Source organism: Eulemur rufifrons, chromosome 6, assembly GCF_041146395.1.
Source record: "Eulemur rufifrons isolate Redbay chromosome 6, OSU_ERuf_1, whole genome shotgun sequence".
Lineage (NCBI taxonomy): Eukaryota > Metazoa > Chordata > Mammalia > Primates > Lemuridae > Eulemur > Eulemur rufifrons.
This window is the reverse complement of record NC_090988.1, coordinates 60307278-60332009: the sequence shown is the minus strand read 5'-3', so window position 1 is coordinate 60332009 and position 24732 is coordinate 60307278. Positions and strand designations below refer to the sequence as shown.

General features: G+C 38.5%; 1 protein-coding gene across 4 annotated transcripts in view; it reads right to left on the bottom strand.

Moving 5' to 3' along the window:
* Nucleotides 1-24732, bottom strand: part of ZNF143 (zinc finger protein 143) — a 56095-nt gene that overhangs the window by 26867 nt on the left and 4496 nt on the right. For 2 of the 4 annotated variants that reach the window (XM_069469553.1, XM_069469554.1), the window contains exons 2-7: nucleotides 15682-15800; nucleotides 15250-15342; nucleotides 14314-14397; nucleotides 13695-13778; nucleotides 12226-12422; nucleotides 11242-11316 (exon numbers count right to left, since the gene is read on the bottom strand). In XM_069469553.1, the coding sequence (XP_069325654.1) occupies nucleotides 11242-11316; nucleotides 12226-12422; nucleotides 13695-13778; nucleotides 14314-14397; nucleotides 15250-15342; nucleotides 15682-15793 (645 nt within the window). In that variant the 5' untranslated portion in view covers nucleotides 15794-15800. The remainder of the gene's footprint in view (nucleotides 1-11241; nucleotides 11317-12225; nucleotides 12423-13694; nucleotides 13779-14313; nucleotides 14398-15249; nucleotides 15343-15681; nucleotides 15801-24732) is intronic. The other 2 variants (XM_069469555.1, XM_069469556.1) reach the window with 2 other exon arrangements.

Sequence of the window (24732 nt, the reverse complement as noted above, 5' to 3'; positions counted from 1 at the left end):
AAAGAGCTATTAGAATCTCTTTGGTTTCTGTTAAAGGGAAATATCTTATTTCCATAAGAGATTCTGCCACGCCTCACCATTTGCAGACATTTTTTTTTTTTTTTTTTTTTTTTTGAGACAGACTCTCACTCTGTTGCCCGGGCTAGAGTGAGTGCCGTGGCTTCAGCCTAGCTCACAGCAACCTCAAACTCCTGGGCTCAAGCGATCCTCCTGCCTCAGCCTCCCGAGTAGCTGGGACTACAGGCATGCACCACCATGCCCGGCTAATTTTTTGTATATATATATTTTAGTTGTCCATATAATTTCTTTCTATTTTTAGTAGAGACGGGGTCTCACTCTTGCTCAGGCTGGTCTCGAACTCCTGAGCTCAAACGATCCGCCCACCTCGGCCTCCCAGAGTGCTAGGATTACAGGCGTGAGCCACCGCGCCCGGCCACCCTTTGCAGATTAACATGAAGTTGTTGGTAAATAAAAATTTCATGAACATATTTTTAATTGCCTCATGCTTTTTGTCCCCATCCTTAAGGAAGTAAATATGCTTTACAGAATTCCTGGTATAAGAACTGATAAACAAAAATTCTTCATTTATATTACTAAATATTTAGGCTATGAAATAAGTGTTTCCCCCATTTTCAAGCCCAGATATTTTTCAATCTGTACAAAATTATGACTTAATACATTTATATATTTATATTAAAAATATTTTCCAGGATAGATACATTTTAAAAACTTATTTCTTACTATACTGTATGTAACAAAATAGCTCTTTTGGAAGACAGCTATTTAACTCTGGGAATCGGTTAAATCCTCACCATTCTGGGTAATGACTTACCATAGTATTACACATGTTTAAATGGTAAAGTGAGAGAATGAAGGAGTTACAGAGGCTAGTATGAGGGTGAGGGAACTGCATTAGATTATAACAGTATAGAAGACAAACTTCTCCTTGAAACTTTTTTTTTCCTCTCTTTTTTTTTTGAGACAGAGTCTCACTCTGTCACTCTGGCTAGAGTACAGTGGTGTCATCATAGCTCACTGCAACCTCAAACACCTGGGCTCAAATGATCCTCCTGCCTCAGCCTCCAGAGTAGCTGGTACACTGCACCTGGCTAATTTTCTACTTTTTGCAGAGATGGGGTCTTGCTCTTGCTCAGGCTGGTCTTGAACTCCTGACCTCAACTGATCCTCCTGCCTCGGCCTCCCAAGGTGCTAGGAGTATAAGTGTGAGCCACTGTGCTCGGCCTTCATTATTCTTAATAGAGCTGATTCTCAATTGCACAGGTAATATTTGGCCTATATCACTGACATGACACTTGAACCAACTGTCTCATTTTAAGTATATTTATGTTTCCTTCTCTTCCTTATTACCCTAACAGCTCTGTGAAGTCAAGGCCTATGTCTTACATGCCTTTTTTTTTTTTGAGGCAGAGTCTTGCTTTTGTTGCCCCGGGCTAGAGTGAGTGCCGTGGCGTCAGCCTAGCTCACAGCAACCTCAAACTCCTGGGCTCAAGCGATCTTCCTGCCTCAGCCTCCCGAGTAGCTGGGACTACAGGCATGCGCCACCATGCCCGGCTAATTTTTTCTATATATATTTTTAGCTGTCCATATAATTTCTTTCTATTTTTAGTAGAGATGGGGCCTCGCTCTTGCTCAGGCTGGTCTCGAACTCCTGAGCTCAAATGATCCGCCCACCTCGGCCTCCCAGAGTGCTAGGATTACAGGCGTGAGCCACCGTGCCCAGCCCTTATATGCCTTTTGAACTGACAGCACTAGGTTCACATGGAAAATATTACAGGATTTATAAAAGAATTCATACTACTAAAATATATGAACAGAATTAAAAGGAACTAAGTCTTTTCAGGGTGTTTACAAAGTTCTAAAATTAAAATTGTGATGATGATTGCTTAACTTTTCAAATTTAGTAAAAACCACTGAGCTGTACACACTCTAAATGGGTGAATTTTCTAGTACGTGAAATATATCTTAATAAAACTAAAAGAAAAGGAAATAAAAGATAATTAGAATAGAAAGTTTATGTCTCAAGAAAAAAGAAGAGCCTCTATGAATCCTTTAAAAATCAGCTATTATTTTAAAATTTTCATTATTAATTTTTCATGTATTTTAACAGTAATACAGGTATATTAGAGGAGTGTGAATATCATACTTAAAGAGAAAAAGTTCAAGTGAGCTATACTTCTACCATCCAGAGAAAACTATTGTTAACATCTTGGTATATTTCCTTGCAGTATTTTTTTTTTCTTTTTTGAGACAGTCTCGCTCTATCACCCTGGGTAGAGTGCAATGGCATCATCATAGCTCATTGCAACCTCAAACTCCTGGGCTCAAGCCATCCTCCCTCCACAGTCTCCCAGAGTGTTAGGATTACAGGCACAAGCACTATACCCAGCAGAACTGCTTATTTCTTTTTTTTTTTTCCTTTTAATTTCATCTTATTGTTATGGGGGATACAGAATTGCAGGTTACATACGTTGCCCCTGTACCGCCTTTCCTCCCAAGTCAGAGCTCCAGGCATGTCTGTTCCCCAGGTAGTGCGCGTTGCATCCATCATGTAGGTATATATCCCTCCCTTCCCCATACCCCCCTTCCCGAGTCAGCACCTTCAAGTGTTACCTTTCCCCAAAGGGTGCACAATGCACTCATTGTGTAGGCATACCCCCATCCCCTCCCCCGCCCCCAACCTCAGTCTGATATCCGATTGGTGTCGTTCCCAGATGTGTATTTAGGTGACGTTCAGGGAAACCAATTTTCTGGTGAGTACATGTGATGCTTGTTTTTCCATTCTTGGGATACTTCATTTAATATAATGGGTTCCAACTCTCTCCAGGAGAACCATAGAGATGTCGTATCTTCATCATTCCTTATAGCTGAGTAATATTCCATGGTATACATATACCACAGCTTACTAATCCAATCATGTATTGATGGGCATTTGGGTTGTTTCCACATCTTTGCTATTGTGAATTGTGCTGCTATAAACATTCGGGTACATGTGTCTTTGTTACAGAATGACCTTTTTTCCTTTGGGTATATGCCCAGTAATGGGATTGCTGGGTCAAATGGCAGGTCTACTTGAATCTGTTTAAGATACCTCCATAATGCTTTCCACAGGGGTTGCACTAGTTTGCAGTCCCACCAGCAGTGTATTAGTGTTCCTGTCTCTCCACACCCACGCCAACATGTGTTGTTTTGGGTTTTTTTGATAAAGGCCATTCTCACTGGGGTTAAGTGATATCTCATTGTGGTTTTGATTTGCATTTCTCTGGTGATTAGGGATGTTGAGCACTTTTTCATATGTTTGTTAGCCATTCTTATATCTTCTTTCGAGAAGTTTCTATTCATGTCATTTGCCCACTTTTTGATAGGGTTGCTTGATTTTTTCTTGCTGATTTTCCTGAAGAACTGCTTATGTCTAAGCCAGCTGAAGTCACTAGCATTTGGCATGCTATAAGAATTATTAGTAAGTACTGTTTGCAACAGAACTATTTCCACTAATAACTAATTACCCAAAACAGACCAGTCTTAAAGGCATTCTCGCAAAGTGCAATAGGATAAGTACCTGAAGCAACAATCAACTAGCAAAAGAAACCTCTTGAAAGAAAACTACCGAAATAGTAATGCCCTACAGTATACAGCAGACGGTAGTTAGAAAAATCTCCAAGAGGCCAAGGGAGACATATTAAAAAAGCCATTTAGGCCGGGCGCGGTGGCTCACGCCTGTAATCCTAGCACTCTGGGAGGCCGACGTGGGCGGATCGTTTGAGCTCAGGAGTTCGAGACCAGCCTGAGCAAGAGCGAGACCCCATCTCTACTAAAAATAGAAAGAAATTATATGGACAGCTAAAAATATATATAGAAAAAATTAGCCGGGCATGGTGGTGCATGCCTGTAGTCCCAGCTACTCGGGAGGCTGAGACAGGAGGATCGCTTGAGCTCAGGAGTTTGAGGTTGCTGTGAGCTAGGCTGACGCCACGGCACTCACTCTAGCCTGGGCAACAGAGTGAGACTCTGTCTCAAAAAAAAAAAAAAAAGCCATTTGGCTTTTATCTTAATGTATATAATGTTTGAGTGTGATGGGATTCCCTCCCCTTTTATAGGAAATGTTTTCTTGTAAAGTTCTTTATCTCCCAATCTGGGCTAACATTTATCTTCTCAATTCCCAAATAAATGTTTTATTCTACTTGGAACCTGGTTTTTTGTCTACTATCTTCTTCCTACCCTATTTTCTAATTTAACCACCCTTTCCACCTACCTCCACCACCATAACCCTCTACCACTCACTATCATGATAGATAATCTAATGTAATAAATACTTAACAAATGATTGGTTACATACCTACTTCATACAATGATACATAAAATATGGTCCCTGATTTAGTAAGGCTCTCATTCTAGCTAGTAAAACTGTCCTATTAATGAAGGATTACAACAGAATATAATAATTGCTATCACAGTAGTCCATGAAAAAATTTCTTTTCTTTTTTTTTTTTTTGAGACAGAGTCTCGCTTTGTTGCCCGGGCTAGAGTGAGTGCCGTGGCGTCAGCCTAGCTCACAGCAACCTCAAACTCCTGGGCTTAAGCAATCCTACTGCCTCAGCCTCCCGAGTAGCTGGGACTACAGGCATGTGCCACCATGCCCGGCTAATTTTTTCTATATATATTTTAGTTGGCCAGATAATTTCTTTCTATTTTTAGTAGAGACGGGGTCCCGCTCTCGCTCAGGCTGGTCTCGAACTCCTGGCCTTGAGCAATCCACCCGCCTCGGCCTCCCAGAGTGTTAGGATTACAGGCGTGAGCCACTGTGCCCGGCCAAAAAATTTCTAATGGGGCAAAATGCAAAAGTGGGGAGAGCTGTAGGTTAGGGCAAACTGTCTAAGTGTGAAATTTGAAGGCTGAAAAAAAGGGGTAGCCTGGCGTGGTCGTCCACACCTGTAATCCTAGCACTTTGGGAGGCTGAAATAGGAGGACTGCTTGAGGCCAAGAGTTTGAGACCAGCCTGAGTGAGAGTGAGATCCCATCTCTACAAAAAATAGGAAAATTAGCCAGGGGTGGTGGTGTGTACCTATAGTCTCACTACTCGGGAGGCTGAAGCAGGAGGATCATTTGAGCCCAGAAGTTTAAGGTTTCAGTGAGCTATGATGATGCCACTGCACTCTACTCTAGCCCAGACAATGGAGGTAGACTTTGTCTCAAAAAAAAAAAAAAAAAAAGAAAAGAAAAGTTGTGGGGAGAGCTATCCAAGCAAGGGGACTATTATGGATAAAAGGTGAGGCCAGGCCCGGTGGCTCATGCCTGTAATCTTAGCACTCTGGGAGGCCAAGGTGGGAAGATCGCTCAAGGTCAGGAGTTCGAGACCAGCCTGAGCAAGAGCAAGACTCTGTCTCTACTAAAAATAGAAACAAATTATACGGACAACTAAAAATATATATGGAAAAAATTAGCCGGGCATGGTGGTGCATGCCTGTAGTCCCAGCTACTTAGGAGGCTGAGGCAGGAGGATTGCTTGAGCCCAGGAGTTTGAGGTTGCTGTGAGCTAGGCTGACACCACAGCACTCTAGCCTGGGCAACAGAGCCAAACTCTGTCTCAAAAAAAAAAAAAAAAAAAAAAAAAAAGGTAAAAGGTTTGGAAGTGTATCTGGAAGAAGAGGAAACTTAATATGAGAGTATTATGTTTACATAGCAGAATGAATAACATGACAATGAAAGGGAAGTTTAGGAACATGTTTGGGAAGAGCTTTAGATATCATTCTGAACAGTGAGCCCAGATGATGAAAGTATAGTGAAGATAATGAAAATTTTAAAGTAAGGGACTGGTCAAGATTAGCTCTATGTTTTAGGAATACAACTCTGGTAATAGCGGGAACAGACGGAAAAGACAAAACAGGCAGGAAGACCAGAAGAAGTTTGTATAATAAATATGCAGAAAAGAAGTGATGAAAACAAGCCTAGGACAATGACTATGCAATAAAAAGCAATAGATGATTCTACAGATATTTTAGGGGCAAAAATGGACAGAATCCAAAATTCAAAACCTAAATTAATAGGCTAAAGCCATACAGGGACTTCAGAGTTATGCAGTGTCAGATATATGTAGTCTTTGTCAAAGAAACAACAACCTGATACATTAACACAAAGGGAAAAGTCTCAAGGGCAATTTAGAAGGAAACACCAGTGAAATACTAATCAACTTCTAAAACCAAGTATAGAAAATGACTTCATTGCTATTTATGCTTAATGGAAGTTCTCAGAATTAAGAGATAATATTAGCTTTGCCATAAATTCACCATGTAACATTGTCAAGTCACACAAAGCCTGTTTGCCTGTCTGTAAAAAAGAACATATTATACTAAATCAGTGGTGTTTATTCCCTATCTCTTAAAAAAAATTCCACTTGCTATAATGGCCTAATATATATGGCAAATATAACTTTTACAATTTGATATGTGTAAATTTGTGTATTATGATGTAAATAATTTATACTTTTGGGAGAAGATAAAATGAAAACAACTTGAAGAATTTTTAAAATTATGTTCTCTCTGAAGAAAGGAACTAATCATAGAAGTGTGGCACCAGAGGAACTTTTAAGGAAACATGGGACACATCAATATTTCCAGGATGATTTAAAACAAAAACAAAACCAGATTTCTAACAATGATTATCATCAGGCAGTGAATACTTCACTTTTTATTTTTATTAATCTATACCATTTGGATTTTATAAACATATACATAAGCACCTTTATTTTTAAAAATATACATAATAGCTACATGTATAGTAAGATTATAGGTCATTTTTAGTTTTCTTCTTGGTACTTCTCTGAATTAGAAAAGACTATTAAAATAATATTTTTAAAAATCCTTTGTCCCTGATTAATAATCACTTACCTAATTAATACCTTTCTTTTATTTAGTATATTTTTATTCTTTTTCAGAGACAGGGTCTCACTCTGTCACCTAGGCTGCAGTGCAGTGGCACAATCATAGCTCACTGCAGCCTTGAACTCCTGGGCTCAAGTGATCCTCTTGCCTCAGTCTCCCAAAGTGCTGGGATTACAGGCATGAGCCACCATGCCCAGCAATACCTTTCTTTTAGAAATGAAAAAAGAGACTTAGAAAAGCAAGGTTCACTTGGCTAAAGATTGAATAGCTAGATAAAAGTACAGAAAATGAAGATAAAATGTGATCCACATTGAAACTGCCTATACTAAACAGGTTTCATGGTAATTGTCCAACCCAGGTTCTGGGAGAATCAGCCAACCCCATCCATAAACCCTAATGACCAGAAAAGATGGTACATTTACAGGGTGGCCAGTCATCCATCTCTGCCTTATGTGGCTTTGCTTAAAAAGTCAAGCTGAGTCTACAAATTCTCCTCCCCTGGAATTTGACCTAAGAAATAAAGGGAAATCCTGAGTTGGTCATGGGTAGTGAACATGAGAAAGCATGGCTGTAATGAGCCATGTGAAAATCAATGAAGACATAGAGGAAGGCTGCATGCAGAGAAAAGAAGGAAGCAGAGATGCCTGGGAAGGGATGCACACTGGGAGCAGAGGATAGAACTGGGAGTGAGATGAGCCTCTACTCACACAATTCTAGTTCCTGGGAGGCCTAGCTGTTCAGTAGTTCCTGTTCTTGGCTTCCTGTAAGCTCTGCTATATCCTTACAATATCTCTCTTTTTTTCTTGAGCTAGCTTAACTGGCTTTCTGCGCTTTCCAACTATTAAAGCTATAATTAAAGCACTGCTAAACCAAAGAACTTTGATCTCCAATGTAAATAAAATTAGTTATGAGTGAAGTCTTAGAAAACCATGAAAAAAGGCCTGGTATTCTAACACAACATGTAAAGCATCAACAATTTAACATCTATATAATGTTTACAAATTTACAAATTATATTTTCATGTATTACATAAAATATTAATTAAATGAAAATCTCATTTGGTTTTCATAATCTCATGAGATCAGTAGGGCAAAGATTATTATAATTCTCATTTAACAGATAAGAAATCTCAAATTCAGAGAAGTAACTTGTCCAAAGTCACATAACTACTCCATAGCAGAGCAGAAACTCAACCTAGATCTTTTGATTGTAAATTATGTACTATTTCAATATGTTAAATTTTCTACTTAACTAAGGCTGGTATAGCATGAAGGCAATGACAATAGTCATAGTCTCCCTCAAACACACCTCCCAACCATTCTTACAGTTCTTACAACTGAATACATAGGTGCTCTGAAAGAGATTTAGATCAGGGTTTTCAAATTCAGCACTATTGACATTTTGAACAGGTAACTCTTTGTTGTGGGGGGCAGTCCTGTACCCTGTGGCACAACTACCCATTAGATGCGAGTAATATTCCCCCAATTATGACAACCAAAATTGTCTCTAGTTGTTGCCAAATGTCCCAAAATTGCCTCAACAAGAGAACCACTATGTTAGATACTCTAGGCCTTTCCTGTCCTGTGAAATTTGCTTTCATGTCAGAGATCAGCTTAGTGGCACAACTAGCATGTTCATGTTACAGATGAAAGAAAAAAGCTCTACAATGTAAACATCACAATGAAAACAATCCAGAGCTTTGAAACAAGACTACTTACAAAAAATCTACTCCATTAGCTATCAATCTCTTTAAAGTTCATCTTTTGGTATATTCTGGCTTTTTAAAATAACTATGTACTGGGCCCTCAGCCTCAAATATGATATTCAGCTGTTTTAGAGAATGATGAAGTCAGGAAGTTCTGGTCTAGCATGAACAAAGAGAAAAATATGAATCACAAATGAAAGCCACATACATATATATAATGAAAAATTTTCTGGTAAGCACATTGAAAAAGTAAAAACAAACAGGTGAAATTAATTTTAGTAATTATTTTATCTAATCCAAGATGTCTAAAGTATCATTTCAGCATGTAAGAAATATAAGAAATTATTGATGAGATATTTTTACATTCTTTTTCATACTAAGTCTTAGAAATCCACTTACAGCACATCTCAATTTGGACTAGCCACATTTCAAGTGCTCAATAGCCACATGTGGCTAGTGGCTACCATACTGGACAGCACAGATTATAGTCCATAAGGAAAAGGTACAAAGACTAAAGGAAAAAAACTACAGTAAAAAACAAAAAACAAAAAACAATCCTATTCAACAGTCTTCTGTTTCGTTGTCTATTGGTAGCGATATCAAATGGTTATATGTCTGCAGACAAAGAGTAATGGGGCTTTTTATGATGTTTTGCCTCAGCAGTTTTGAATTCCTAGCTATGTTTCTGGGTTTAGAAATTACTGGTGGATGTGAATAGACTTTTATGACAACAGTATATTATAACATTATGGAGCCCAATGGTAAATTCATCCTTTTTTTTGGTAAGATTCATTTTCTATGTTAGTTTATTACAATTGCCTTGCTTTAAAATACTTTATGATTTTAAAATTTGTTAGTTGCTAATAAGAGAATTATGCTACTCCAAGCCACTGACCTATATCTCTTGCATATATTTACACCATATTTGCTTTTTTTTTTTTTTGAGACAGAGTCTCACTCTGTTGCCCAGGCTAGAGTGAGTGCCGTGGCATCAGCCTAGCTCACAGCAACCTCAAACTCCTGAGCTCGAGCGATCCTCCTGTCTCAGCCTCCCGAGTAGCTGGGACTACAGGCATGCACCACCATGCCCGGCTAATTTTTTTTCTATATATATTTTTAGCTGTCCATATAATTTCTTTCTATTTTTAGTAGAGATGGGGTCTCGCTCTTGCTCAGGCTGGTCTCGAACTCCTGAGCTCAAACGATCCGCCCACCTCGGCCTCCCAGAGTGCTAGGATTACAGGCGTGAGCCACCGCGCCCGGCCCATATTTGCTTTTTAGCAAAGTTTTACTTACATTGATTTGATACAGCATAGTATAAAAAATTCAAGTCTCATTTTATTTGTAAAATCTGAATATGAATTCAAAGACTTGAAAATTTTGCTAAGAATCACGTAAGTTTCAAAGCTGATGGGCTTAGTGAACTATACATTATGTTTATGTTATTGCCACTTTGTGGTACCACTTCAACTGGTAAACAAAAATATTGGCTATTCAGAAATATTTAAAAATTTTTGAAAATATTCAAAAATTTTGAAAATATTAAAAAAGGAAATATTGGCTATTCAGCAATGTTTAGAAGCATCAAACTTCTACCAGTGATTTCAGTGATTCCTGTTATTTTATCATTTACTATTATTATAAATGTAAAACCTTTCTTGATAATAACTCCTAATAGTATCATCAGTCATTAAGTGGTGATGTTAATGCTCAAGTTAAAAGATGTGGCCCTGAAGTAGTAACCGTAGGAGTTAAATATGATAAAACTCTCTGATTCTGTGAAAAAAAAGCTTCTAGGAAGGAGTAGTCAGCAAAATGTCAGAGATAACTGCTGAGAAAATAAAGAGCAGCATTAAAGCAAGAATATATTGCAATGATTATATAAACTCTAAGAATACCCCCCAATATGAACAGACCCCTCCCTATAAACACAGAAACACTAATTCAAAACAGCCTTGAATAAAGCAAGTTTTGAATTGTAAGAGATATCCAAGAATGCATCTGTGACCACTTTGAACTTACTACAAAACTTTTAGAAGCACTGGTGCTCTAGGCTAATACTTAGGTAAGGGGTAGCCAATGACCGGATCAAGGATGAACATTTGAATCATGGGAAGCCAACCCATAGGCCATCTGCAGACCAGGTAGCAGTCTGGCACAAAAAGTACAAACGAGTTTTGCCCAGTAGGAACAATGATAATTACCTAGGCTGGACTTTCACTCTAGAATTTGAAAAGGAAAATATGGAGGCAAGCAGTTGGAAGTAGAAGAAACTAGAAAATACAAAAAGTAAAGTAGCAAGGGTTAGTCCCAGTAATGATGGAGTTGAAGAAAAAGGATCCACACACTGCCATGGGTGGGGGTGGTCAGATTGCCTGGTCTCCAAAACTGCCTTGAATTCCTGAATACAAGTGCCACTTGGATTTCTGTGATATTTCTATTTCTTCAGTGCCACTCTGCATCCACTAATGAACCTCAGGACTTGCAATACTTTGAGAAAGGTACTGCCTAACACATACACTGTTTTTCTGAATTGGTTAAGACTTTCCTACTGAGGTGGTGAGTTCCCTATTCTTGATTTCATCTACAGAAGGGCCTGAAATGCTAAGAAAGATTCTTACATAAAGTAGCTTCACATACCTGCATTTTTTTCCCTTGCTCATTTTCTCCAATCATTCCAGTACCTGTTACACTTTCACTTCCATCAATTGATACCTACAGGAATAAAATAAACCTTAAAAACATTTTATTTTTCCTTTTTTTTTTTTTTGAGACAAGAGTCTTGCTATGTCACCCCAACTAGAGTGCACACCACCACGCCTGGCTAATTTTTGTATTTTTTTGTAGACATGGGATCTCGCTTGTTGCTCAAGCTGGTCTTGAACTCTGACCTCAAGCAATTGTCCTACCTTGGCCTCCCAAAGTGCTAGGACTATAGGCATGAGCTACCATGCCTGGCTTTTTTCACTTTTTCTAATCACTAATTTCTACTTCTTAATTTACAAGCATTTCTCTCTATACTTTATTATTTCTTTTATGGCACTCATCCTTGTATATCTCTTTTTGTGAATTACCTGCCATCCATCTCTTTCTTTCTTTCTTTTTTTTTTTTTTTGAGACAGGGTCTTGCTCTGTCACCCTGGGTAGTAAAGTGCAGTGGCATCATCAAAGCTTACTACAACCTCAGACTCCTGGGCTCAAGTGATACTCCTGCCTCAACCTCCCAAGTAGCTGGGACTATTGGTACGCACCACCATGCCCAGCTAATTTTTTCTATTTTTGGTAGAAGGGTCTTGCTTTTGCTCAGGTTGGTCTTGAACTCCTGACCTCAAGTGATCCTCCTGCCTTGGCCTCACAGAGTGCTAGGATTACAGGCGTGAGCTACCACGCCCAGCCAATTTCTTTTCTATAAACCCTTACCCCATTCTCTTATTTTTCTTCCAATACTTCTTTCTAAACTTCACTTTCTTTTAAGATAAGTGCTGATCTCTTTGAAGCTGTCTGATTTTGACTTTGAATTGGTAGTTCCTTGATGAAGCATACTTTTTTGTTTTCTTTTCTTTTCATGAAAAATAAAGAACTGGTATCTGGGATGTTCTTGACATTGTAAAATAAATGCTGTACCTTTGCTGCATACTGTTCCAAAGCACTGATGGTGTCGGGGTCAATTGCAGCATCTCCAGTGTGCAGACCTGCCACTGTGCCATCAGCCTGAATTGCCAAGATGGTGTCAGACTGTGGGACTTGCACTGCATGATGGATATAAGCAGTGGTGCCATCTTCCAGCTGAACTGCCTGTAATGCACTCTGGTCATAACTATCTGAGGGAGTGGAAGACAATGGCATTAAATTAAAGGTAAAGTCTGATAAACATTTACATACTGAGAGGAAGAAGGAAATGAACTTCTATTGAGTAGTTACTATGATATATGTGTTATTTCATTTAATCCTTAAAATAATTCTGCAGGGCAGGTATTCACCTCTCCCACTGTACCAATGGGAAATTGAGGTTTGGGAAAGTAAAGTCACTTTCCTTAGGAACCAGGAAATTAAAAAATACTAACAATTAACCGTCAAAATTAGTATGCAGAGAAATCAGGATTTGAACTCATGTCAGTATGACTCCAAAGTCCATGGTGTTTTTATTATTATATAATACTATATATACCAAGATATATATAGTATTGTAAAATAACAAATCTAGTCAATTACAATGAACCTGTGATTAACTCCCATTGCTAAAGAAAAAAGTTGAGTTTACTTTTTTTCAACTTTAATTAAACAAATTTACTTACAAATTTAAGTATTCTAAATTTTAACAAGATTTTTCTCCTTTGGTTTCACAACTAAACAGTCTTTCTAAAACATGTTATATCATTCTATAATAAAATATTTTATAAAATACTAACAACTAACATTTATTGAGCATTTATGATGTGACAAGCACTGTTTTAAGTGATTTACATATGCTTGCCCATTCTGTCATCACAACAATCCTACGATGTGGATACTTATCCTCGTTCTATAGATGATAAAACTAAAGCACAGGGAAGTTAAGCAATTGCATAATGTCACACAGCTAAAAAAACAGCAGCTTTGAACCCAGATTTGAATCCAGACTGTCTAGCTGCGCTGTGCTCATCACTCCTACACATTCTACCTCAAACCCCTGGTCCTCCCTATACAAAGTTAATAAACGTTAACATTTTGTCGTATTTACTTCAGATATTTTTAAAATTTTTATTTAATTCTTATTAAAGACAAACACAACAGGCAAAGGACCTTGCTTAAAAAATTATATTTAAGAGGAAGAAATGAAATCAACAATTTAACTTTCAAATATTTTAGAAGTAGCCTCTTATTTGAAGTCTTCCAAGGGTAAGGGGTATGCTATTCCAACTTGTTACTAGACAGCTCAAATTATTAGAAAGTTTTTCCTTAAATTGTGCCCAAATTTGCTGCCTTGTACTTCAGTGAACAAACACAATTCTTCTTTCCCATGACAACATTTCAGCAGCTAAACACAGGTCTTTTTTCCCCCCTCACACTCCCACTTCTCCCTTATTTTACTCATATTTTCAAAGCTATTTTACCTTTGGAGGTATGGTGAATAAACGCTGTGGTTCCATCTTCTAACTGCACTGCTTGACCATCTTCTAAACGTAAACTGTCCCCTGCTCAAGAACAATGCTTACATTTAGATCCCATGTTGTCCAGTGTGTTCTGATTAATTCACTTAGGAAAAATAGGGTCAATAAAACATTAACACAATATAACAACCTACACTTGCTTTAAGAGTCTTTTGAACATTTAAGTAATTTCAGTAAAACTTCTCTGAGTGTTTAAAGGTAAAAAGATACTAGAATATTTGTTTTAAGAATATATCCTAGGAGATGAAGAGAGCTGAAAGAAGGGGAAAAGACAAGAAAATGAGAGACATATAGGATTCAGCTCAAATAACAGAAATATTCACTTAGGACTGCTGTCCATTTATCTCCAAAGTACAGTCCAGGATTCTTTTCCATTATCTTTGAGAGAAAGTCTTGGTTAAGTTAAAATAGTCTTTAGATCTTCTCTGTGGCATTGACTGATGTCCGTTTTCAGAAGAAAAGGGATCAGGACCAAGTTTAGGTACTTAGAGTGAGCTGGGGGCAGCAAATACTAAAGTCTGAGAATCTGGAGTGTTTCCTGCGCTGTATCTTAAATACTTACTACTTTTAGGTATGGGTACATGTTGAACATAGGCAGCAGAACCATCTTCCAACTGAATGACCTGGCCATCTATTAGTTTTCCATCTGGAACAAGAGATTCAAATTAGCACAAACAAAAATTTTAAACTTTATACAATTTCAAAATGATATCAACTATAAAAACATACACTACTTAAGCTCATGTTCATCTTGATTCTTCCCTCAATGTTCTGAGGCAATTCAATAACACATCCAGTGATCCTATAGAAAGCAGAAAATCCTCCCTCAGCCATCCTTCCTCCCCTCCAATTTTCAATTAGACGAGTTCAGGAGGAAGAGTGGCTCATCGCAGCAGGCTACATGAGTCGAACCTCTATATACCTTTCAGAGTTATTTAGAATCAGTGACCCTGACCACGGGGAAGCTGAAGCTGGGAAGATAGATGAGTCAGTGCATGAGGCCAGTTGTCATTCTCACTCCTGGGGGCTACAAGACTCTTGTTTATATATACATGTGTTCAGTAGTAATTTTTATGTGTTCCATAAAAACAAGGAGTTTGAGAACCAGGCTATTTCCTGGAGCAAAGTAAATACCAATTCAGAGACAATGTTATCAATATATAAGCAAAACCAAATGTCTTTACTCTTATGCATATTTGGTAAAAACATTAAATAATAACGAAGTAAAAAAAAAGCAAGAAAGGTCTTGCTTGAAATAGGTCAGAGACACTCCCTGCTCCCCTACTAATTGTGATATTTCAGAGTATCTTTCAAATATCTCAAAAGGTAACCCCAAATTATCAAAAGAAATTTAAGTTAAATTGAAATAATTTTAAATTATCATATGTAACACAGCATCTTTAGGAGAGACTGGAAAGAAAATATAGCTAACGGGTGCTCCAACTCTGAGGTTATGAATCGCTAGTATTAACCAATCAGCCATATGTGAGGCACATACCTTTAGAATTGTGTTGTATATAAGCGGTAGAACCATCTGCAAGTGTTACTGCTTGTAAGCTTACACCTTCCATATTTTCTAAATTGTCACCATCTATTATAAAAGAATAATTATTTTCTTTAGATAACTATTGTATATGCATGCTGATTAATTTAAAAAAAAACATAATGAAGATTAGGCAAAGGGCAGGTTGCTTAACTTAGACTCAAAATTAAACATTGGATTTCTTTCAGCATTTAAAAAAATCTTTCCCCGCCTTACTGTACCCAGCATCCACACCAAGGTAAAAATGCTCATAGAAAGGCTTAGGTTTGTGTTGCCTTCTGCTAAATTAGGGACAGGGAAGTAAACAGAGTGTTGTAAATTTTAATTTTTCCTTAAAATAAATGATATTTCCAAACCTACATGGTCCCTTCAAACATTACTGCTCACCTGCCACAGTTACTGCCTCTGTCAGACATAGGGTAACATGTTGAGCCTCCATTCCTCCTCCAGGAAACTCTGTCATTCCCTGAGAATCTCGATTTATTTGGGCTAACAACATCTTCTACCTTGAAGAAAAATAAAGGCACTTGAGAACAAAGAATAATGCACACGGAAAAAAGCTACAAAGACTATTTATGAACTACAAAAAATTACTAACGATGTAAATGGTGTTGGAACTAAAATGAAATTTCACTTAATATTCAAGGTAAGAGTATTAGCCCAAAGTCCAAGGTTAATCCTCATAATTCAACAGTAAATTCCTGAGCACATTGACAAGTCTTTCCCATCAGTTTCATATGTCTAAAATTCCCATAATTAGAGTCCTTTGGGTTGAACATGATAGAACATTCCCACTTAACAATCCATCAGCAAATGCTGTTGACTCGATCTTCAGAAATCTATCTTGAATATGGCTACATCTATCTCACACTAACCAATCTTGCTTCTGCATTACTTCAACAGCATTTTAACTTGTCTCCCTGCTTTTATGTTAGCCTCTCCACACTCTTCTCTCACCACAGTGGTCAGTGCCCTTTAAAGGGAAAAGTTAGCTCAAGTCCCTCTCCTGCTCAAAATCCTCTGATAACTTCTCATCAGAGTAAAATCCCAAGGTCCTTACACTGGCCTATCACACCAATGATCTTGCCCATTTCCTCTCATTCATTTTACTTCAGCCACAGTGGCATTCTCGATTCTCCTCAAATATATGGGTGTGTGGCTGCCTCAGGACCTTTACACTTGATGTTCCTTCTGCCTGAAACATTTTCCCCAATATCTTCATTGTTCATTCCTTCACCTCTTTAAGTCTTTGCTCAAATGTCACCTCAACAAGAGCTCCCCTGTCCACCCCGTTTCAAACTGCACTTCCCAACTGCCCAATCATGGCGTACCCTATCCTTCTTTCCTCCTCTATGTTTCTGCATAGTGCTTCTTATTTAACATATTACATGTGTTTACTTATTTATTTTGTTTATTACCTAGTTCTCCCTCCACTAGAATGAACAGAGATTTTTATCTGTTTATTCACTGTTGACTCAAGTGCCTAAAAAGTGCTTGGCACATAGTAGGCACACAATATGTATCGAATAAATGGATGAATGGATAACCCTTTTACCAAACACCACCACAACTCCCTTCTTCCTTTCTACCTCCAGATCCCATTACCTCTGTGGGCCTTGGGATATCTCAAACAGTTGGGATAATGTAGCTGCCTTGAGCCAGGGAACTGGACCAGAAGATCTCTTGAGGGCCTTTCCAGGTCTCAAGATCTGATTTTAGTGTCAATATTTAAAAGAGTAACATGTAGACAGTAATAATTTATAATTCTATTTATGTTTAGAGTTGCTTGAATAATTTTCTTTTAGAAACACTATAAATTGTATGTACACGTACCCTCTTTGGACCAAAGGTGGGGACCATGGCTCGGATTCACACAAAAGTGTCAGTGTTATGATAAAAGCCAGTCAGGTACAAAAGGATCCATAATCTATTACTGTTCATAGAACAAGCTAAAACTTCAATGCTTCCTTGACCTCCAAAGGCTAACAGAGAAACCTCGAAGTAACATTAGTACCCTTCTGTTAAGACTCCTGACGAATATAAGATTGAGATAAGCTAATTTTCAGTCACAAAAAGACAAATACTGCATGATTCCACTTATATGAGGTATCTAAAGAAGCCAGACTCTTAGAAACAGAAAGGAAAGTGGTATTTGGAGGGAGGGAGCATAGGGGAGCTATTCAATGGGTGTAGTTTCAGTCATGCAAGATGAAAAACTTCAAGAGAACTGCTGTACAACAATGTGTATATGGTTAACATTACTATACTGTATACTTAAAAATGGTTTAGATGGTAAATCTTATATTTTTTTTGTCACAATTAAAAAAAATCTAAACATGTAACAAAATGTTAGGATCTGTTAAAGTTGAGTTGGCAAGTGTTTATTCAAGTATTTATATTCCTCTATGTGATAGATTTCATAATTTAAAGAGTGAAAAATTCCCAAAATTACTGGTAAGAAGAAAAAGAACATCTGAAAACTGATGGCTAAAGTTAGTAACTATCAGATTTCATCTCTTCATCCCTCAAAAACAAAAAATGAAGTGTTTCTTTACTGGTTTGAAGAAACTACTTCTGGTATACTCCAATAACTTCTAAGTGGCTTCATAAATTCAGATTTTTAAACGTCAAACCGCCAGGCTCAGTGGCTCATGCCTGTAATCCTAGCACTTTGGGAGACCAAGGCAGGAGGATTACTTGAGAACAGGAGCTCAAGACCAGTCTGAACAACACAGCGAGACTGTCTTCTCTAAATGCGAAGCCATTAGACATTTCAAGTTTGGTCTAACTTGTTAGCAACAACTATTACAAAAAAGTGGCCAGGCGCGGTGGCTGTAATCCTAGCACTCTGGGAGGCTGAGGTAGGAGGGTTGCTTGAGCTCAGGAGTTCTAGAACAGCCTGAGCAAGAGTGAGACCCCATCTCTAATGAAAGTAGAAAACATTAGCCAAGTGTAGTGGTGGGTGCCTTGCAGTCCCAGCTACCTGGGAGGCTGAGGCAAGAGGATCGCCTGAGCCAGGAGTTTGAGGTTGCTGGGAGCTACAATGACACCACTGCACTCTAGCCTGGGCAACAGAACGAGACTCAACAACAACAACAAAAAATTATTACAAAAAAGTATTATGACAACATAAATCTAATAGTCCAGATATAAAAGAAATCCAGGCCGGGCGTGGTGGCTCACGCCTGTAATCCTAGCACTCTGGGAGGCCGAGGTGGGCGGATCGTTTGAGCTCAGGAGTTCGAGACCAGCCTGAGCAAGAGCGAGACCCCATCTCTACTAAAAATAGAAAGAAATTATATGGACAGCTAAAAATATATATAGAAAAAATTAGCCAGGCATGGTGGCGCATGCCTGTAGTCCCAGCTACTCGGGAGGCTGAGACAGGAGGATCGCTTGAGTTCAGGAGTTTAAGGTTGCTGTGAGCTAGGCTGACGCCACGGCACTCACTCTAGCCTGGGCAACAGAGTGAGACTCTGTCTCAAAAAAAAAAAAAAAAAAAGAAATCCAATTGCAAATAATCTTTTTTATGGTGAATAATGATTTAAAAATCTAGATTAACAAATTTTAGACGTCTCTTTTGCACAAAGGCAGATAAACCAGGCCTTCAGAAATTGTCAGGGTCAAGTCCTAACCTCAGTCAGGTTTCACCTAAACATTTAACAGAGAAGATATATCTTTCTATTACCTGCTCTCAATTCCAAATTTTCCTTATGAATTTGCTTTGTATTAGAAAAACTTCTCCATTTTAGCCTGGTCATTCACACTGCTTTGATTAGCACTGGCAGAAAACTGTCTTTCAAAACTCTTGAGTTATATTTAAACACAGCCAGGGACTACGCATGTTCTACTGATTAAATGTAATTCAGTTAAGTACAGAGTAGTTCGAACGTGCTGGCAAATAAGGCAGAGTTTTTTTTTTTTGAGACAGAGTCTCACTCTGTTGCCCGGGCTAGAGTGCTACCTCATTGGCCTAGCTCAAAACAACCTCAAACTCCTGGGCTGAAGCAATCCTCCTCCCTCAGCCTCCCAAGTAGCTGGGACTACAGGCATGCGCCACCATGCCCAGCTAATTTTTCTATATATATTTTTAACTGTCCATATAATTTCTTTCTATTTTTAGTAGAGACGGGGTCTTGCTCTTGCTCAAGCTGGTCTCGAACTCCTGACCTTGAGCAATCCTCCCGCCTCGGCCTCCCAGAGAGCTAGGATTACAGGCGTGAGCCACTGTGCCCGGCCTGAGGCAGAGTTTTCATAGACTCCAAAGGAAGCTAAAAGGTAAAGCGTGGGGAAAGAATTCATAATACCAATTTTAATCAGGACAGTAGAATTTTCTCTCGGATGGGTGAAATGTTGAAGCTTGAAGGCTTTGTCCAGTTCCAGGAGAATTCAGAAACTTACTATCTGAAACTGACTGGCAGGTAGGTCAAGTCTGACACCTTCGAAATGGCAGTTGAGATACGGCCTACTATGGCTAGAGCTAAAAATACTTGTGAGAAAAAGAGCTGAAACAACAAAAATAAATAAATGGGACCTGATTAAATTAAAAAGCTTCTGCACAACCAAAGAAATTGTCGCAAGAGTAAACAGACAACCTACAGAATGGGAAAAAATTTTCACATGCTACACATCCAATAAAGGACTGATAACTAGAATCTATTTAGAACTCAGGAACATCAGCAAGAAAAACTCAAACAATCCTATCAAAAAGTGGGCAAAGGACATGAGTAGAAATTTTTCAAAAGAAGACAGAAGAATGGCCAACAAACATATGAAAAAATGCTCAACATCTCTAATCATCAGGGAAATGCAAATCAAAACCACAATGAAGGCCGGGCATGGTGGCTCATGCCTGTAATCCTAGCACTCTGGGAGGCGGAGGTGGGCGGATCGTTTGAGCTCAGGAGTTCGAGACCAGCCTGAGCAAAAGCGAGACCCCATCTCTACTAAAAAATAGAAAGAAATTATATGGACAGCTAACAATATATATAGAAAAAATTAGCCGGGCATGGTGGTGCATGCCTGTAGTCCCAACTACTTGGGAGGCTGAGACAGGAGGATCCCTTGAGCCCAGGAGTTTGAGGTTGCTGTGAGCTAGGCTGACGCCACGGCACTCACTCTAGCCTGGGCAACAAAGTGAGACTCTGTCTCAAAAAAACAAAAAACAAAAAACAAAAACAAAAACAAACCACAATGAGATATTACTTAACTCCAATGAGAATGGCCTTTAACAAAAAGTCCCACAACAATAAATGTTGGCGTGGATGTGGAGAGACAGGAACACTCCTACACTGCTGGTGGGACTGCAAACTAGTGCAACCTCTGTGGAAAGCAATATGGAGATACCTTAACAGATACAAGTAGACGTACCATTCGATCCAGCAATCCCATTATTGGGCATCTACCCAAAAGAACAAAAGTTATTCTATAAAAAAGACATCTGCACCCGAATGTTTATAGCAGCACAGTTCACAATTGCAAAGATGTGGAAACAACCCAAGTGCCCATCAATACATGAGTGGATTAATAAAATGTGGTATATGTATACCATGGAGTATTACTCAGCTATAAGAAATAATGGGGGGCCGGGCGCGGTGGCTCACGCCTGTAATCCTAGCACTCTGGGAGGCCGAGGCGGGTGGATTGCTCAAGGTCAGGAGTTCGAGACCAGCCTGAGCGAGACCCCGTCTCTACTAAAAATAGAAAGACATTATATGGACACCTAAAAATCTATATAGAAAAAATTAGCCGGGCATAGTGGCGCATGCCTGTAGTCCCAGCTACTCGGGAGGCTGAGGCAGTAGGATCGCTTGAGCCCAGGAGTTTGAGGTTGCTGTGAGCTAAGCTGACGCCACGGCACTCACTCTAGCCTGAGCAACAAAGTGAGACTCTGTCTCAACAAAAAAAAAAAAAAAAAAAAAAAAAAAAAAAGATTTAAAAAAAAAATAAAAAAAATTAAAAATTAAAAAAAAAAAAAAAAAGAAATAATGGGGATATAGAATCTCTTAAGTTCTCCTGGATAGAGCTGGAACCCATTCTACTAAGTGAAGTATCCCAAGAATGGAAAAATAAGCACCATATGTACTCACCATCAAATTGGTTTCACTGATCACCACCTAAGAGCACATTTGGGAATAACATTAATCCGGTCTTGGGCAGATGTGTGTGGGGAGAGGGGACGGGTGTATACATACATAATGAGTGCGATGCGCACTGTCTAGGGAATGGACACACTTGAAGCTATGACTCGGGGTGGGAGGGGAGCAAGGGCAATATACGTAACCTAAACTTTTGTATCCGCATAATATGCTGAAATAATAAAAAAGAAAAAGAGCTGAAAGCAGAGACAAGAATTTAGAAATGTCCAGCCTGAGTAAGAGCGAGACCCCATCTCTACTAAAAATAGAAAGAAATTATATGGACAGCTAAAAATATATATAGAAAAAATTAGCCGGGCATGGTGGCACATGCCTGTAGTCCCAGCTACTCGGGAGGCCGAGACAGGAGGATCCTTTGAGCTCAGGAGATTGAGGTTGCTGTGAGCTAGGCTGACGCCATGGCACTCACTCTAGCCTGGGCAACAGAGTGAGACTCTGTCTCAAAAAAAAAAAAAAAGAATTTAGAAATGAACATCTAGGTCTAGTCACCAGGAATGTCCATTTTGGTGACGGTTTAATCTTAACTAAACCAATGACATGAAAAAGAACTAAAGACAAAATCTCTCTTAAACCTCAATACAGTAGCATTAACAATATGGCCTAATAAGGGTACCCCTGAAGAGAGTAGTTTGGTAAGTACATTCTGGTTTGCTTTCAGTGAGCCAGGGAATTTGAGGAAAGAAGCAGCAGAGTAAAGAGAGAGGTTCTGACATATTCCAAACACCATTTTTGATGTTGTTCTATTAAAAAGCATGTCATTTCAAAATTTCCATGTCAGATTGTACTTTATTTCCCCCAAAATGAACACTGTATATGCTAATATTTTATTACCCAAATTGCTCATCTTGTCACAGGTATGGAAAGCAAAGCATTGTTAGACAATTGTGAAAATTACAGAGGGAATTCCTGATACACAACTCTTAACATCTCTAACTAATCCTGTCCTAAAAATGCATTGATGAGGACACTAAACATGGATAGTTAAAACATATACCTCTAGTCAGAAATAACTGTTTGTGTAGGTCTCTTACTTATTCATTCATTTATTTATGAGACAGGGTCTTGCTCTGTTGCCCAGGCTAGAGTACAGTGGCATCATAATAGCTCATGGCAGCCTCGAACTCCTGAGGTCAAGTGATCCTCCTGCCTCAGCCTCCCTAGTTGCTAAAACTACAAGCACGTGCCACCACGCCTGGCTAATTTTTAATTTTTTTTTTTTTTTTTTAGAGACAGAGTCTCACTCTGTTGTTGCCCAGGCTGGTCTCTAACTCCTGGGCTCAAGTAATCCTTCTACCTTGGCCTCTCAAAATGTTGGGATTACAGTCATGAATCACCATGCCCAGCAAGTCTCATATTTATAAAACACTTTTCAGATTTAACTTACTAATAATGTTAAATGGAATAGTCCTGCAGGGTCATAAAAATTCTTAGGCTCTTCCAACCTCCTCCAAATCCCCAAAACTGTCCAGCAAACTTATGCTTCTTTGTTGCTTCATAGTGACTATTCAAAATATTTTCAATTTGCCTCAAACCTCCTAATACCCCTTCCTCCCACCCTACCACTTTACTTTTGGTAAATTAATCAGACCCCAATTTCACAGAAAAAAACAGAAGTCATCAGAGAGGAACTCCCCGCAAACAAACCTATCACTTTACTACATTTTCACACATTTCTTCTTCTTTCTATCCTATCTATTACCTTTCTACAAGGCAAAACTAATCCCTAGAAACTGTTCTCTGCATTTCATTTGTCTTTCCTCCTTAGGGATCTCAGAGACCTTTCTTGCAAACAACCTCCCTCTCTCTCCCAGATCCTTCCCATCAATAACTTTAAAAATGCAAAAATAAAATCAAAAAAGCAAAATCTCACCTCTGACTCACCTACTAGTCTCTCTTTCCTCCTTATCACAGCTAGATTTCTTTAAAAGTTGTTGCTAAGAATACTTCCTGATTTCCCACCACCATCTGATTTCTGCCCCAACTCAACTGAAACTGCTCTGACGGGTCATTAATCTCCACTTTAACAAAAAATTCAACAGCTATTCCTAGGTATTTACCTAACAAAAATAAAAACATACATCTACAAAAATATTTGTATAAGAATGTTCATAGCAGTTTTATTCATAATAGTTCTGAACCAGAAAGAATCCAAATATACATCAATAAAAGAATGGATAAGCAAGTTGTGATAAATCCATAGAATGGAATAGTATCTAGCAATAAAGGGAAACAGATCACTATACATGCAATAACACTGGTGAATCTCAAAAATACTATGCTGAGGGAAATAAGTCAGACACAAAATAATGCATACTATATTATTCCATTAATATAACTTCTAAAAACAGGCAAAATTAATCTACAATGAATAGACAGAATGTGGTTGCAAGGTCAGGGGACTGACTGGAAAGGAGACCAACAGAATTTTCTGTGGTGATGGATGCTCTGTATCTTCTGTTGAAATAAAAAGTTGTCCACAACTGCCAAAACCCATCAAACTGAACACCAAAGATTTATGCATTTTATTACGGTGATTATACTCAAATGTTTAAAAAGTTAAAAAAATGACATGTTCACAATAAACAGTAAAAAAATTTTTGATGGATATTTTGCAGTCTTATCATAATTGATTCATTACCACTGGCCTTTATCTCCTCCTTGTAACACTCTCTTGCCTTGGCTTCTGCTACGCCTACTCTCCTTGTTTTCTCCTAGCTAGTCCTTCTCAGTTTCTCCTACGGATTCCTAAATATGGAGACTCCTCATGGTTCTGTCCTAGTTTTCTTTTTTTCCCCATTCTATGTACTTTACTCTTGGGCAATTTCATCCATTTCCATGGCTTCAAAGATCTCCTGGATTTATATGCTCTCTAAAATCTGTCTAGTACTTTCTCTTAAGGGCTCCTGACCTATGTATCTAACTGGTTACTGGCTTCCATCACCAACATGGTTCACAGTCATATTCCTCTCAACACACAGTTTTCCACACAATTCTCCTTCTGTATCTTCTACCTCAGTGATAAATGCAATCACCAACCCAGTAGCCCAAATCTCCCTATTCTCCAATCAATCATTAAGAACGATTAACTCTACTTCCTAAATATCTATCAAATGTATTCACTTCTTTTACCAGACTGTCTTATTAATTCAGGCTACCATCATCCACTTGATTAAAACAGCTTCCTAAAGTCCACTCCTACCCTTCCCCAATCTAATCTTCACAGCACAGTACAAGTGCTTTAAAATTGTATCATAGCACATCTCTGTTTCTAAACCTTTAA